General features: G+C 45.2%; 1 protein-coding gene across 1 annotated transcript in view; it reads left to right on the forward strand.

Annotated features, from left to right (window-relative positions):
* Ebf2 (early B-cell factor 2) overlaps positions 1-17,478 on the forward strand; it is a 198,705-nt gene that overhangs the window by 142,649 nt on the left and 38,578 nt on the right. The window contains exon 5 of the mRNA XM_013034430.1: positions 8,009-8,090. Within this exon, the coding sequence (XP_012889884.1) occupies positions 8,009-8,090 (82 nt within the window). The remainder of the gene's footprint in view (positions 1-8,008; positions 8,091-17,478) is intronic.

Raw genomic sequence — 17,478 nt, forward strand, 5'->3', positions numbered from 1 at the left:
TGCTACAGCACACCATCCCTGATAAGAATGATAGACATTTATGATTGTTTGCTTGTTTTGCTACATAAAGACTGACTCTGCATCCATTTCCAGAGGAAGAGGAGGCAGGGTTGTGACTGCTTGTCTGTAATGAATGGCCATTTGGCCATGGCTTCCACCTTGTCTTCAATGGAAACTTGGCCAAGTTCTTGCCACAGAGACAAGCTTTCTTTTTCCTTCTAGTGGCACTGGAGTTTGAACTCAGGACCTTGCACTTACTAGATAGGTGCTCTCCCACTTAAACCATGCCTCTAGCCCTTTTTTGTTTTTTGTTTTGGATATTGTTTCACAGTTTTGCCCAGGACCAGCTTCACACCACAGTCTTACTACCTATCCCTCCCAGATAGCTGAGATCACAAGTGTGAATCTCTACAACCAGCTTGTAAATTGAGATGGATTCTCACTAACTTTTGCCCAGACTGTCGTCAAACTTCAGTCCTACTGATCTCTGCCTCTCAGTTAGATAGGATTATAGGTGAAGAGCCACTGAATTTGGCCCTTTTTGAATTTTCCAGATAATCTAATTTTAAGGCATTTTTTCATCTCCTCTGTAAAATGGGTATATTAATGCACCCACCCTTAAGAGTTGGTGGGTTAAATGAAATCATGTGTGGGAAATAATATGAAATCAGTGAGTTTAGATTATTGTCAATGATTATTATAATTGTCACCCTAGTGTTTTAGCCAAAAGGAGTTTGGGCAGTTGAGTGTAGGAGGAAGCAAGAACATTTTCTGCTTAAAAAGTTCTTATAAGCTGCCTGCCAGTGGCTCATGCCTATAATCCGAGATACTCAGGTGGCTGAGATCTGATGATTGAGGCTCCATGCCAGTCTGAGCAGAAAAGTCCATGAGACTCTTCTCTCCAATTGACCACTAAAAAGCCAGAAGTGGAGGCTCAAGTGGGAGAGCACCAGCCAACCACTTTTAGTGGTAATCCACCCCTTCCTTAGGAATTTCTGAAGGGATTAGAGAATCTTTACCTGTCTGTCCATATATTTCTCTATATAGTTCAAGGAGTTGCTTAATAGCTGGAGAAGATGGAACATTATAAAAAATGAGTGCAGTCATCCCTTGGTATCCACAGGGAATTGCTTCTAGGACCTACCATAGACACCCAAATTGGAAGATACCAAAATTGTAAGATGCCTAAGTCAGTCCATCAAATTATCTCCCCTACATCCCACATGGGTCTTCTTGGACTTCCATGCTGCAGCCGCCATCTTGCTAAACAACAACAACAGCAGCAGAATCACAGGTGTGTCATGGTGTCATGGTCATGTTGCTTTCAGAGGTAGCAAGATCCCATTGGGAGCTTGGCTTTCCAGAGACTTCTCATCCTGATGGGCTCTACTCAGAGTTCTCATAAGACCCTTAAAGCTTTAGGGCCTTTTCTATCCTTTCATTCTTCATCTTCACACCACGTCTGGCTGCCGCTTCCCTGTCCTTCCTCCAAGCTCCTGCTTGGCGTGGGCATCTCTGGGAAGCTTTTGGGGAAAGACATTGTGCTGCTTCTGCTGCAGGGGCGGTTCAAGAGGAGACTACAGTTAAGAACCAGATGAGCTAGAACATTATTGTGTTCTCCCCTGGGCACTAGTGGAAGCCAGTCCCAACATTGAAAGCAGAGGGAGGGCCATGAGGGCACTTCCAGAGAGAGACATTGTACCAGGGCTTGTGTGCATCCAACATGGTGTCTCTCTCTGATGTTAGAGACTGGACAATGATTTAAAGCATGCGTATTTCTGAAGAAGTCCTTGAAGAAGAGGGAAATGCCTCCCTCTTCCTTTTTTTCCCCCCAAATGTCATTCTGTGACTTAGAATAACTGATCTCCACATTTCATAGCTGAAATAACTAGAGAGCACTTTAAGGGAGAAGGGCTGTCTTCTTTTTTGAAGCACACATGAGCAGTGAAAGTCAATTGCATTTCAATTTATTGGCCTCTTAAAAAAACGGAGGTTTAGCAGCTAATCCAGATAAAAGGTGTCTTCCTCAAAAATCAATGGACACAGACCTCTAAGCACCTACGTGATTTGTGAGGTGAGAGCTACAGGATATTTGTCTCAGCCTTTAGAGGTCCAAATTACTCACGTGACCATCAGGGCAGATAAATGGGCATCCCTGCTCTGGGGTCCTGGTGAGTGTCAGGTACACTGGGAGCTGCAGTCTGGAAGAGGCAGCCACATCATGGAAGTTGTTTCTAGAATAAGTTTGAAAGTAGGGAACCTTAAGTTTCGAGAGTGAAAATAGTTTACTTAGTTTACTTGGAATAAGGCTCTGAACAAAGATAGCTGTTAGTAGCACTAAGTTCACAATTCTTCTATGGGCAATCTTGTCCAATCATTTCCTGGGAGGGAGAAAACAAACCCTTTGATATCATCTACAGTGTTCACCTGAAGATTTTTATTTTATGTTAAAATTATTAAGAAGGGATTAGATCTTGCTGCTAAAGTTGGAGACAAGTTTGATAGTTTCTTCTGTAAATCCTGAAGGGTGTGGTGCTGGGTTTTGTGGCAGATTGTTACACGTATTTCCAGGGGAATATCGGCTAGTAACCCCCCCGCCCCCCGTGACTTCTCAATTCTGGCCTCTACTACTGGACCTTCACTCTGAATACAAATTGTACAGTAATGTGCAAGTCAGTTTCTATTCAAGTTGGAAGCAGGTCATGCAGTAAGCATGTGAGACTTTCATCATGTTCTTCAACCGTAAAGAATGGTTCCCAGAGAGGTTTGGGATGCCAGAGCTGCTGGGATCCATAGAGTCAGTGAATCTGTAGATTCATTGGACAGGTCCATGTCTAGCTCTAGGATAATTTGGGTGTGTGCACCACAAACACAGGTGCTCTGTCATTCTTCCTGAACTTCACGCTGGGTTCCATGTACTGTGTTGAGCAATGAGTATGTGCATGAATGGAGCAGAAATTTATTCCCTTTTTCTTTTTTTTTCTCCTTTTTTCCATGTGCTGGGATTGGGGTTTGAACTCAGGGCCTCAAGCTTTTGCTTGGCTTTTTAGCTCAAGGCTGGCATGTTACCACTTGAGCCACACCTCCACTTCTGGCTTTTTGCTGTTTAACTGGGGATAAGAGTCTCACGGACTTTTCTGCCCAGGATGACTTTGAACCATGAGCCTCAGATCTTAGCCTCCTGAGAGGCTCGGGTAAACAGGCATGACCCACTAGCACATGAGACAGCAGAGAATTTCAATGTGAAATATGTACTGTTATGACTATCTCTAACCAGATGTTTCCTTTTGTTTTGTTTTGCATTTGTGGGACTTCAGCTCAGAGCCTGGGTGCTATCCCTGAGCTTTTTTTTTTTGTTTAAGGTTAGCACTTTACTACTTGAGCCACAGCTCCACTTCTGACTCTTTGTGGCCAACTGGAAATAAGACTTTCTGGGACTTTCCTGCCCAGGCTGGCTTCAAACTTTGGTCCTCAGATCACAGCCCCTGAATAGCTGGGATTACAGGTGTGAGCTACCAGCACCCAGTTTATTTGAGCTTTTTTCAGAAGCCAAACTCCTCTGTTTTTCTTGTTCCTTCCTCATTTTCTTCCTTCACTTTTAAGACTTTTTCTTGTAAACAAACACAATCAGTGGCTTTGATGAGGTATGGTTTGCATACCAGAAGGCTTGTCCATTCATTCAAAGCATACACTTCAGTGGACTGACGTGTACTTAAGAGTTGTGTGACCATCCTGGTAGTGTTGGCATAGGACATAGATTGCCAGGTGCACTGGGGGCTGGCAAGGCCCAGTCTCCAATCCTGTGTCCTGGGGCATTGCTGACCACCCTCTCCAGTTCTAGCAAGTGACGTGTCACTCACAAGTCACGAGAACTCCATGAGGTCACACATGCCGAGCCCAGAGCATGGGCCCCTCATCCACCAGCTCCCTTTCCTAAGCTTTTAGTTACTCAAAGTCAACTGCAGTCCAGAAGTGTTGAATGGAAAGTTCCAGAAATCAATCATTCATTACTGTTATTGCAATGTATTGTCATAATTGTTGTTGTTTACTAATAGGTATTGTGAATCTCATCCTAGCTTATAAATTAAACTTTATTGTAGATGTGTGTATATAAGAAAAAGCCTAGAGTTCAGAGAGTTTGGAGCCTTGGAATGCATCCTCTGAGGATAAGGATTGGCCGGTAGCAGGAATGCTCTAGAATGTAGCCTGCCATCGTTTCCTCTCCTCTGTATCCTTTGCAGTATTCAGCTGTTGAGTCCCCTAAATGGCCAGCAGGGACAGAAATGGCCTTGACCTATGGTCTTCCTACACCCCATGCAGTAGAAGTCCCAAAGGGATCCTCACGGAAAGGTGGATTTTGACTAGCCACGTGCCCCTTATCTTTGGAACCCACTGGCCCAGAGAGACGTCAACCAGCCATCTCCCTCCCGACACTTGCCTTCCACATCCTTGTCTGGGTGTATTTGACCTGTTCCTCACATCACCTCTCCTTCCAGCAAGTTCTAGTCTTTGTATCTTCAGAGTTGTTCCCCTAAATATTCCTTTCTGGAAGGCTGTCAGTTCTATCCATTTTCCTTTGCAATCGTGTGTGTGTGTGTGTGTGTGTGTGTGTGTGTGTGTGTGCGCGCGCGCCAGTGTGTGCCAGCCAGTACTGGGGCTTGAACTCAGGACCAGGGAATTGTCCCTTAATTTTTTTCTTCACTCAAAGGTGGTACTTTATCACTTGAGCCACAGTTTACTTCTGGCTTTTTGCTGGTTAATTAGATATGAGTCTAGGGACTTTCCTGCCCAGGCTGGCTTTGAACCACTGTCTTCAGTCTCGTGACTAGGTAGGATTTCACCAGCACCCAGGTATGAGCCACCATTGCCCAGCTATGGTCATGGTATTTTGATGTTGGAAGGAAGTCTAGAGAGAACTCAATCAGACTCTTCCTTTAACCACTGAAGAAGCTGAGGCCAGAGATGTGGGGTTATTTGGTTACACTGGTAGCGGTTGGAAGGCCTGGACTAGAGCATGTGAATGCATAGTTTTGCTGTAAAGGAATGCTTTTGGTACATGACACCAACTCCGTGACCTGGGGACCTACAAGAATGTGTGGGTTGGTTGGGGTTCACATTTTGACCCCACCTTTCCATTCCTCCTTACCCATAAAACAAGGATAAACCTCCCTGGTTTAGGGCTCACGCCTCAGGAATGCAGTCCGAAGCCCCACCCACTGCAGCCTGCTAAGTGCTTGTAATATTTATGTTGTCACTGTTGTTTGCAGAAAGTGGAAAGATTTCCCATCTTGATGAGAAATCTGCACATTTGGTCTGAATCTTGTAATTCATTTTGGTTTTCTGTTTCGGAGTGGAGAGTGCTGACATTTTCCAGGCAGCTCCAGCTTTGGAGGGATCCAGACCCAGGGGATTCGGAGAGAATTTGTTCCTTGCACGTTAGCCTGTGGCTAAAAGATGGGGTAGGCGGGGAAGGGCTTCTCACCAAGACCCAGCACACGGCGGCGAGGAGGCCACACGGGTGAATGGTGGACAGGACCCAGAGAAAGTCAGAAGTGGCATGTTGGCAAGCTCCAAAATGTCTCTTCATTCATCTTTAGAACCACATATATATATGTACATATATATATGTACATATATGTATACATATACACACATGCACATGTACGTGCACATATTCACATGTACATATATATGTACATACTTTTATATGTGTATATATAATCCAAGCTACAATTTATGGTGGTAGCTATTTAGAAGTAGCAGTTGTATGTTATGTCGTTATAGTTTATTAGGTATTGGATTATAAAGGTGGCCCACGCCCCTCGACCTCCCTCCTTTTTACCCCGCATTGGGAGCCAGATGCTAAATCCTTGGTGTGCAGGGAGTCTGAATAGGTTGTGCAGGGGTCTGTGTAGGTTACTAACTCAGCCCTGAAATAAGTGAAAAGAGTCAACACTGTGTGTTTTCCATCCAGAGAGCTGTGAAGGATCCTAATTTAAAATGAATAAAGCCTCTCACCAGGCTCTGTGTTTCCCTAAATCAGTTTGATCCGAGGTGAATGTTTATCTCTTTTGCACTCTCCTCCAGGCCACACCATTCACCTAAGAATACTTTCCTGAACATCAATGTTTTCAGCAGAAATCTTAGGTGCGAGGGGGGCGGGGGGCGACGGGAAGAGAACACACACCAACGATTCGTAAACCAGTCCAGTTCGGGCAAACGTTCCAGAGACCAAGGAGTAAACGAAAACAAACACTGAGGCTTTGGTAGGGGAAACTGCTTTTGAGGGTGTTAGAGGGGAAATGTGGTGATGGTGGTGGTGGGGGGCGGCTATTGTTTGGAAAGAGGGTCCAAGAGAAAAGACGAGGTTGCAGCATCTCCTGCGAGCGTCTCCCAGCCTTGGGAGTGGCAAAGTGGAATCCGATAGGACTGGACAGAGGAAAGGCGCTCCTTTTAGAAACAAAATGTCGCTGTACTCTTGAATTCTGCAGCAGGCTTGTGAGTGTATACACTCTGCACAAAATCAATGCTGCCCATTTCCTTCTGTGTCCTGTCTCTCCCACCCCCTAAAAGATCACAGGATAGAAGCAAACCATAGACATTAGAAAGCAATTTAAAAAAATATGTGGCTGTGACTTCCAAGTTCACACTCAACCTTATTCACAGATCAGGGCAGAGGTGTGTTGCCAAATAATTTTAGCAAACAAAGAATAAAAGAGCTTTGAGACAGAGGTTCCTGAGTCAGTTTCCCTTCTCTATCCTTGCTTATTGTTTACCTTCTCATCAGTTTTTTTTTTTTTTTGGTAAGTGATACATTCAGTTAATTGGAGGCTCTTGAATCCTTTTGTGTGATTGTTAAAAATAAAAATACACAGAAGGTCAATGGTGAGAGCATTTCCACAACTAATGCTTTAAAAACAGATTTTTTTTTTAAGGAAGCAGTGTTGATTTGTACTTCTTTTTCGTTGTTGTTGGTAAATCCTGGAGAAAATGTATATCTTTTCCTTTAAAGTTCTAATTCAAGGCATGGTGTGAGAGTTCTGAAGGGACTTTGGGACTGCGGTAAAATTTCGTTGTCATAGAAACTGGAAGGGAAATAGGCCCAGCTCACCTGGGACTTGAACACTGCAAAAGCTAGATTTTTTTTTTTAAGGGAAAGGACTCTGCAAGTGAAATAAATGAAAAAAAAAACTTATTGTATTTTTAAAACAAAATTTTAAAACGGGAACTAAGTAAATTTCTCCACAGACCACTTGGGTCATTTTTCTTGGCCGATATGGTTGTCTGCTTCCTGGGGCCTGGTTTTCAAAATCACACAGATCATTGATGAGAACATGAGCTCCCAAAGTCTGTCTTACAGATGATAACCTCACACCATGATCATGTGTGCCTTTGTGCATTAGTGGGGTTTTTTGTTGTTGTGGGTTTTTTTTTCCTGGATAATTCCTTCACGGTCTGGAAGGACATTCACACTTGTTATTAATTATGTGTATAGCAGACTGAGTTTTGGAATGGTAGCCTGCCGTTTTCTGAGTTTGGATTCATTGGAAGGCATGGTCAGACCAATTTCAGGTGTGAGCATGCTGGTGTATGTGGTCTGAGGAGAGCAGGGATCAGCCAGGGGTGGGGGTGTGTGTGGGGGGGACTGGGATTCTGGGTTATTTCCTCCCATTTTAAAACCCCCTGAACAGCAGGGGTCACTGGTGTATCTGATGCCTCTTTGCAGGGTGAATGCTGTAGAAACTCAGACACTGGCTTACAAACCAGAGCCTAGTTTGCAGCTCCCCCCACGGGGAAGGAAAAGGCTGGTGATCGAAAACATCCAACTTGGCGGCTGGCACAGGGGCGTCTGGGTCCCTCCCAGACGAAGGCTGGGTGACATTCCCCACACCTGAAATACAATCACGTTCCAACCCAGACCTAATCCAGTGCAGATGATCGTCGCCCTTACGAAATGTTTACTGGGGGGGTAAAACCATAAAGTTAACACGCTGCTTTCTCTTCACAGATTCTTTTTAAAATTTTTCCTCAAGTGCAATCAGAATTGTTTGAAAACAGCGGGAAACCCCAGGGACATGAGACGGTTTCAGGTAAGACGCCATGACTATTAAATAAGTCATCTGGTTTTACCATTCTTACTCTTGTTCTTTTCTTGTCTCTCCTCCCCCTCCTCCCCCCACGTACCCATCCATCCAGCAATGCCAAAGGTAACTGGCCCAGGTTACCTCCACCCTGGCTGGGCTCCGATGGGGCGGAGGGCTTCTTCGTTTTGTAGTGTTTAGGTTTTCTGCTTCTATTGCTAAAGCCCCCCAAGAGGAGCACCAACCTATGCTGGAGAGTGGATTTTAAGCCCTCAGGCTGCCGGGCACAGCAGGAGCCGGGTTCTTGATATTCAGCCACCTTGGGATTTTTCAAAGCTGCTTGTCTGTTTTTTTTTTTTTTTTTGGTAAGCAACAGCCTCTGCCTTCCCATCTCACGATTAACTATTCAGTGCTCTCCCTCCTGGCCTGCGGAAGCTGCAGCCCCAGCAGCCGCGGCCACTTTAAGACCTCAGCGTGACAACCAGACCCATGGGACAGTGACCCAGCTGCCCGGCAGTTAAATCTGCCACCAATTTTATCACCCTGACCACCGATGCACTGAGGAGCTAATAAAAAACAAAAACAAAAACACTGCACCAAGCAAGGCATGTTGGGCTGGAGACAGGAGAGGGTGCAGCCCAGCTTGGCGGACTTCTCTGCTTTGAAGGACCCAGACTGCACACAGCACCTGGGAATGTGCCACCCCCAGCCACACGCGGGGCCTGGAGGCCATTCTCTACAGAAAGATGAAAAGTGGGTTAAGCAATGCTCCTTAGGCTTGAGACTTAGAGACAGCCCTCAGAGCAGGGTAGGAGCTGGGGATGGCTAATCCACACGCTCCAGGCACCTGAAGCCGGCTGTGGGGAGACAGCACCAGCTTCCTCTCCCCATCATGGGTGGGGGACATGTTGCAGCTACTGGGCCAGGCTGACTGCCGCCCTCCTGAACTTCTGCATATGTGAACTTCTGCTAAACAATTCCCTCCCTTCCTCCCTCCAACTCCCTCCCTCCCTCCCTCCCTCCCTCCCTTCCTCCCTCCCTTCCTTCCTTCCTTCTTCGTCTCTTTGTTTCCTTTCTTTTCTTTCTTTCTTTATTCTTCTCTCTCTGTCCCTGTCTCTGTCTCTGTCTTGCTCTCTCAAGCATGCTTGCTGGGAAAGGTGCTCTACCACTTGAACCATGCCTCCAGTCCCCCAATGCTTGAAATGTTGTCCATTTTATACGCCACCAATTAGGTGTCTTAAAAGACCTTTTGTAGTGAGGTCACAGTCTGAGAGGGACTTGGAACAGAGCTACTCAGTGACTAACGGGACTGGGGATGGGGTTCAGTGGTAGAAAACCTAACTAGTATAGAGGGGCCTTGGTTCACTCCCTACCCACTGGAGGAAAAAGAAAGGAAGAAAGAAAGAAGGGAAGGAAAGGAGGGAGAGAGAAAGGAAAAAAGGAAAGGAGAGAGGGAGGGAGGGAGGGGAGGGTGGGAAGGAAGAAGCACACATCATACCCGTGAGAATTATTCTGGAAAAAGTCCTTTAATTATTTTTTTTGGGGGGGGGTCTGGTCGTGGGGCCTGAACTCTGGGCCTGGGCGCTTCAGCTCAAGGCTAGTCCTCTACCACTTGAGCCACAGCGCCACTTCCGGCTTTTTTTCTTTTTGCTTATGTGGTACTGAGGAATTGAACCCAGGGCCTCAGGCATGCAAGGCAAGCGCTCTACCACTGAGCTACCTTCCCAGCCCCAAACCTTTAATTAATTATTAGCTAATTTATCTTTGCTATCTCATGGCTATCGAGCAGTCTTGCTGTGACCAGGACACTTTTTGGTATATGGATAGGCATATTCACCATTCTTACCAGGCTCTTTAAAAAGGTGAGCCCTCTCCCTGTGTGGAGGCCTTTCCTTTGCTGATTGATAGAAAGACAAAAAAAACTACAATGAAGCTTGGGAACTGAGCAGCAATGTTGTTCCCAAGAGAATGTCCTGTCTTCAATGCCAGCGAAATGACTGTAGCCCAGAAAGGAATCTTTTGGACAGGACTGGGATTTGAACTCAGGATCTTGCCTCTTGGTAGGCAAGTGCTCTAACCACTTGAACCACACCCACAGCCTAAGAGTGAAATTAGAAAGAATTCCCAAAGTGCCACATTGAAAATGAAAGCTAATTTCACTCCCAGAAGAAACGTGGGCAAGGGAAAGGAGCAGGCCGCTTGGATTCTTTTTCTCCCCTCTTTTCCCTCACCATCTTCAAAGCAGGTTAGACTTGAAAAGGTTCTAACAAATGTGAAGGGTTTCTAGAAGAATGTAGTCTCATTTTATCTCTCCCAAATTTTAGAAATAGGTTTGTAAAGCAAATATAGGCAAGCTGGCCTCTACTTCTCCAGTTCCTCCCTTCTCCTTGAGATGTTCACTGCTCAAGGGTTTGCCTTGCTGATCTCTGAATGATCTTGGCTTCTCATCCCAGGACATACCTGACTTTTTCAAAGACAAAGGGAAATATAAGGAAAGTTTGTAGATCTTAGGATTGCACTATTTTTAGACTAAAACCAGTGTTTATTAACAATTTTCTTTCACATTTTTTCTAGAATGAGGTAAAATTAATTTGTGTACCATACAACCCACCATTTAAAAGCCACTTTAAAGTGTACAAGTCGGTGGCTTTTAGCCAACTGTCACCACCACCTGATTCCAGAAATTTCCATCACACCAAAAGTATGTAATTCCGAATGAAAAGAACAATCATTTTTAAATCACAGACACAATTACTTTCATTTACTACTTTTGTTATATGATCAAACATGTTTAATATAAATGAGTATTATTATTATTACTATGTATTATTGTTATTATTATTTTGCTGGTCCTGGGACTTGAACTCAGGGCCTGGGTACTGTCTCTGAGCTTTTTTGCACAAGGCTAGTGCTCTAGCTTTTGAGCCATACTTCTGGCGCGCACGCGCGCGCACGCGCGCGCGCGTGTGTGTGTGTGTGTGTGTGTGATTAATTAGAGGTAAGAATCTCACAGACTTTCTTTCCTGAACTGGCTTTGAACTGTGGTCCTCAGCATCTTGAGTGCTAGGTGAGCCATGGACACCCAGCTAAATGATTCTTTTATGGAAATTTTAATCTGCAAAATAGAACTGCAAATGCTTCTAATACAATCATGAATTCAAGAAAGCCCTCCCTTCCTCTCTCAAGACTGGCATAATCTGAACTTTTTCGAAAAAACAATGGAACAAGACACAATTATTATATTAAATGGATTCCCCAAGTCTGAATAGATTCAGCTCAAGTGTTTTGGGGTGTTTGAGCTCAGCGCCTCACACTTGCTAGGCGAGCACACTACCACTTGAGCCACGTCACCAGTCCTTTCTGCTTTAGTTAGTTTTTTAAATATGATTTTGAATTTTGGCCCAGGCTGGCCTAGACTTTGATGCTCCTGTTTATACCTCCTGTGCAGCTTAAGTGCCAGAGATACGGAGATACAGTGGGAACAACTCAGATATAATCTCCCACAACAGTCTCACACGCTAGTTGGCTTTCATCTAGGGAAGAGATACAGAAGAGTATGTGAGTGGTTCTCATGACAGAGATCTACTTCTGTGTGGTCTTCACAGGATTGGCCTGCAGAAAGTAGGACCCTGTCTGACACGGTGTCTCCCTGTTGCCTGTAGAAAGTCAGCCCTGTGCTGAGATGTGCACGATGCCCACCACTATAAATAATAGTAAGTGCTTTCAGAGGTTACCATGGCATCGTGTGTAATGCCAACAGGTCTTTTGCTTGTGACAAGGAAGCCTAGCAAAGCTGTTTTCCTTCAAAATGGCTTATTTCTGAAAGACCACCACAGGGGTGTTTTGCCTCGGGGTGGAAGTGGGGGAGAGGGTGCTGGCCTGAATAACAGGTCACTTTGGCCTTGGCAGCCTGGACATGTGTCCCATCTCCAGATCATTTTTAATGGATGCCATCTTTCCAACACAGCACTTTCTTAGATTTAACATGTTTCTCAGCTGCCATTTACTGTGTTTTCTGAGAGACTTCTGGGTATCTCAGGTTCACCCCTTCAATGGCTTCCTTTTTTCAATTAGACGGACCAACAGGATCATTCTCCATTTGTGCAGTGATGCCAGGGAGGGGACCCTGCTCAAGGCATGCGTTTCTAGGTCTCCACAGATGAGCCTTTCTAATGTCAGAGAAATCATTTCTGGGTTAGAGGTGATTCGGTTCCGGTTGCCCACATGCCCGGGATGGGCTGGTAGACTAGTAGGTATCTTGAGGGCACTCAGAGGGGCAGAGAGGAAGGGTCCATGCTTGGAGAGGCTGTACTAGGCAGCTCTATGAGAGAAGCCAGGGAACTGATCTGCCTACATGATCTGATCTGGCTGATCTCCAGGAGGAACTAGAGAACTCCAGGAGCGTTGTGTCTGTATTGCAGTGTGCCGGGTGCCACAACCCCAGAGAACGATGGGAAATTAACATCACTAGCAAAGACACCTCATCCTCCCAGCTGGGCATTAGCTATTGCTCCATTTGACGAAACGACGTGAGAGCAAAGGGCAGGGCTACTCATGTCTTGGAGCAGGGCCAGGATCTATCCAACAACCCCTTAGGATTTTTTTTTAAACCCTCAGCTCTTATATAAAACTTTTAATGGCACCACCATCTATTTTCCTTAAATAAAAATTGTTGAATGTTTCTCTCACACCCATTGGAGAGAGAGAAACGAGAGTTTAAATTAACTCCAAATGGTAAAAATTTAATACAGCCCCAGCTGCCTGCAGGTTTCCTTAGTTCAGATCTCTCCGTCTGAGAGCTGCCCCAGCTGTTGGAGGGGGTCTCAGGTCTCTCCACCATTTGAAAGTTGCTGCGCTACCGAGCAACAGTTCTAATGCACATAATAAAATCGAGGTGACTTAGGGGCTCTCTGGTCAATGGTTGTGTCCATTACCTGGTCATAAAGCAAAGCAGAGTCCAAGTGAAGAAAGGATCATTATCTACCTGGAGTCTGGGGGAAGCTCTGAGGTTCTGCGGGTCTTTTCCTCGGTTTGAGATGTTAAGTTTGGGAAAACTCTCCACAGCTTCCCTTCTGCGTTCCCACCCCCGGCTTTCGGTGTCCACAGTGCTATAAGAATCGGGATGCTAGAACTTTTGACTGAAGAAAATGTGTTTTGGCTTCTTTGTGGGAGTGACATGTGAACAGGTAGTTGCCTAAATTGCCTTTAGGAAAGGGCACATCAGACTTCAGTTAGATGCAAACAAATACTCAAATATCTGAGGGGACTTAAATTTTGGCGCTCACCCTTCACCTGATCCCACTCCAGCACCATCAGATGTAGAACATTCTGGAGCACAGAGTTTCTTAGTTCTGCAATGGTGCTACATGCATTCCTTGGCTGCTTCTGATTTTGGGTACAGGACAGGTGATTCACAGGGTCTTCAGGGGAAAGTTTGGTGGAGGAGAATGACAGAGCCCAACATTGAACCGCGTCTCACACACTCTGCGGCTCCCCCAGGGCTCCCCAAACGTCTGCTGGTGAAATCCCGCCCCCTGGCCTACACGTTAGATGGGAAATGCAAGGTATTCCACGGAAGGAAGCTGAGGTGGGATGGGGGAGGCCAGTGTGTCAGCCCTTGAGACGAAGGAGTCACTTCTACGGCAGAAACGTGTCTCCCCAGTGCCGGAAAGCTGGTTTTAAAGAAAATGGCACATTACTTCTGTACATAGTCAAAGGGATCTGAAAAAGCAAGCTCAACCATAAATCACACTCAGCAAACTGTGCCAGTTGAAACCTCTTGGCGATGAGACTCTACTTCTACCCGATGGGATTTCTTCTCATAGGTGCCTGCATTGTCATCTCAAGATGTTTCAAGTTGCAGACCCCAATGTGGTCCATCTCTCAGGCCTTATCTCCACTCTTACTTTCTTAATGAAGATTTCGACTTCTGTTTTCAATTCGAGTTGGTTCTCCTCGCCTTTGGTCCCTTAGAGAGTTGAATGGCCGTCACTGTATAGTAATAGTTGCTCAGAGATCGTGTCTCTAGTTTGCCCTGCTTCGGTTTATCAACTGCGTGCTAGTTTGCTGGAGGCAGTGACAGTGTCTTCTGTAAGCCCACATGGCATGTAGCTCAGTGCCCGGGAGCTCAAAAGATGCTTGACGAATGGCTGGAACGTATCCCTGTCTGGTTACCTGAGCAAGTGTCTTCTCAGGACTCATGTCATTAATGCCACAGTCCCCATGCCTTGGTGTCCACCATCCCAGAATGCTCTTGGGTCTGTCTCTATGGTGACCAACTTTGTATATTCCTATTTGGAACTTGATACTTCACTGAACAGAAAATTTAGCCTTAGGGAGTATGAAACAACATCTTTACCTAAGAATTCTGGGATTTTTTTAAGAGACAAAACCTATGCTGTGGGGTAGGTGTTTAAAGCTAATTGTGGAGACTCTGGAGTCCAGTAACAAAGAAGACTCTGGGCTTTAAATCTGGTTTGGAAATTCAATGTGTGCCAAAAATGAATGGATAGGGTGAAACAAATTGCAGTAGCCGATTTGTTTGTTGTTAGCCAGTGCTGAATTAATGAGGGCTTACAGAAAATAGTTTTTTTTAGATTTTCCTCATCAGTTATGACAATTATCCAGGGCACAGAAATATCTCATAGTGTGGATTCTCAACCAGGGTGCTTAACATAGCCAGAAGTCTGTCTTGATTTTCTCTGTTGCTTTAATGGTCTCCTGGTCTCTTTCCTTCTTCCACAGGTGGAAAATAAAATCCCACATACACTTATACTTTGGGAAAGCTGAAATAACATATATAGCAACTGAACAGTTATAAAGGAAAAGCACATCATGAATTTAATTCCATTTCCAGATGTAAAATGTCATAAAGAATTTTTTTCCATACTTGGCAAAATAACAGGAATTTTTGAGTCCATTTTATTTAGCGGGGTGTACGCATGTTCGTAAGTATGGTATCAGAGAGCCTTTGACATTGAGTGTGTTGTAAATGCCACGCGTTACGGCTTTCCTGAGACCCCACATTGAGCTACGAGAGTATGACCCTCCTCCGAAAGGCAAGAGCCCTGTGTCTGTCTAGTGGTAGGATTTGGTGTGATTTCGGAGCAAGAACTCTGAGCCAGTGGGGCAGTTCCTACCCCGCCTGATGGTTCTCTATTGACTAAAGACAGTGGCATGCCATGTCTTTCAAAAGAAGAGGTCATGTGGCCGTTCCACCCAGCGTTCATTGACTTCTCTTGTTACCTTCCTGGTGTGAAACGGAGGAACACCTGGAGATGAGTGGAGAAAGAGAGACTGGGAGGAGGGCCTACGTTGGCTCCTCCCCCGGCTGACGAACTCAACCCAACTATGCAGTTAGGACTCCGAGAAGGGTAAATAAAACCAACCACCAAAGTGGTGGCATTCCGAGGCGCCAAGGGCATCTCGGAGTGAGGTGTAGAAATAGCCGAGCACAGGCCCACTCGGTTTCATCAGAATCCTCAGGCCACGGGCTCTCACGGGCCCCACGATCCCGCTCTCCTGTCGGAAAGTTAGCTGTGCGGGCCGAGGACGGGACCTGGGGCTGACTCCCACCGAGGCCTTTTATGGGCAGGAAAGAGCTCTTTACAACTCAGCTCCTGCTTTGTATAAATTATTAGAGGGGGAGACGTGAGAAAATGTTGGGGTAATGAAAAGAAAAATAGAAATTGAGAAAGCCAATCACTTTTCCTGAGCACTTTCAGCAGACTGCAACCAACTTGTAGATTCTGAAAACTTTCTCGGGCTTTCCTGGACGGGGTGAGGGGGGTACCAGTATTCTATTTGTGTTTCTTTGTTGGCCTCCACTGCCTTATAGTTAGTGCACTGAACTCAAAATGAAACCCAGAATTGTCATTCTCCACTTGGTCTCGGCTTCTTGAGCTGCCTTCACGAAAACTTCAAGACCATAATCAAAACAAAATAAGGGATGGCCACACACACACACACACACACACACACACACACACACACACACACAAGCAAAGACCACTTTTACTTAAAAAAAAAAAAAGCAAGTAATTCAATTGATCCTGACTTCTTTCCCGAGAACCTTGACTCCAAGGTTCACGATGAATGGACTGAATGTGTGCAGGGCAGATAGCAATCGTCTGTAATGACTTAGTATTCAGATCTGCAGGTTTGCTGTCGGGGCTTCGAGCTGAGGTACAGATACATCAACTATGAGAAATAAATGAAAGTTGTCACTGGTGTCACTAGCAAAAACCCGGGGTCCATCCCTCACAAATTATGGACATCTGTATTCCTAATTTGTATTCTTCAGGGTTGTGCCAGCTGAATGGCACCGCCAGAAAGTCTCGATAGCATTGGGGAAAAAAAATGAGGAATCACGTGTAGGTGACAGGAGACATCGAAGAGGCACTGGAGTGCTTTGGTACAGAATCCGCTCCTGTGCATTTGATAGCACACGCATGAGTTTTAGCTTTGGGCACCTTCAACTGGCACCTTCTACCCACACCAAGCTTGCTGCTTTTAAAGCAGACCAGTTTATGATTTAGGAGAACAAGTGGAATTGATGACGGCTTGGCCAGAAGCGCATTGGTAAAGATGCATACAAATAGTTAACGAGGTAATGGTAAGAAATGTTGACCTTGATTTGTTTAGCTAAGATGTAAAGATTTTTGAAGGTCAAAGGTGTCCTTGTGTAGTGTTTTGGAGTCTAACTGTGCCTGACCCTCTAACGTGAAGCCGCTGGGGCCTGCAGTTTTGAAGAGTGAAGCAAAGCAGGGGGAAAGCGAGGAGGGGGAGAGAACAGGAAATGGAGTGAGGTGTTTCAGGAAGTTGTCAGGGGTTGACTGATTGATTCCAGATGGAAAAGGTCAGTCTCCATGACCCAGGAAATACTCACTAGGGGAAAGAAGTTGGCTTGGGGAAGGGGAAGCCTGGGAGTGAGATGATGTTGGAATGCACGTCCCACTTCCTTCAGTCTTAAAACATTTAGAAATTTTAACTTCTCTGAATAGAATAATATCAGGGTTGTCATCATTCATCAAGAGACAGTGAAGGAAGTTAAATTCAAAGCGTTGACTGAATCAGAAGTATCTTCACCTGCCTAATGGAGTTCATTCTTCCAGAAGTAGAGGGAGTGTGTAGGAAAGTCAGCATCTGAATACACATCTGCACCAGAGGCACAGCAGCCAATGCGCCTGAATTCCTGTGATGGTGTCTGTGCGTTAAATCCATTGTATTTTGCAAATCAAGTTTAATTGGCATGCTCTTTGTGGAATATAAAAAACTGAAACTTGCCTCATCTGTCTCTCCTCTGTCTTTCTGTCTCTTTCTTTCAATCTCTCTCTCTCTCTCTCTCTCTATATATATATATCTTTACACACATTTGGACATAATTTAAAATCTTGTA

The sequence above is a fragment of the Dipodomys ordii genome, unplaced genomic scaffold (assembly GCF_000151885.1).
Source record: "Dipodomys ordii isolate 6190 unplaced genomic scaffold, Dord_2.0 Scaffold189, whole genome shotgun sequence".
Classification (NCBI taxonomy): Eukaryota; Metazoa; Chordata; class Mammalia; order Rodentia; family Heteromyidae; genus Dipodomys; species Dipodomys ordii.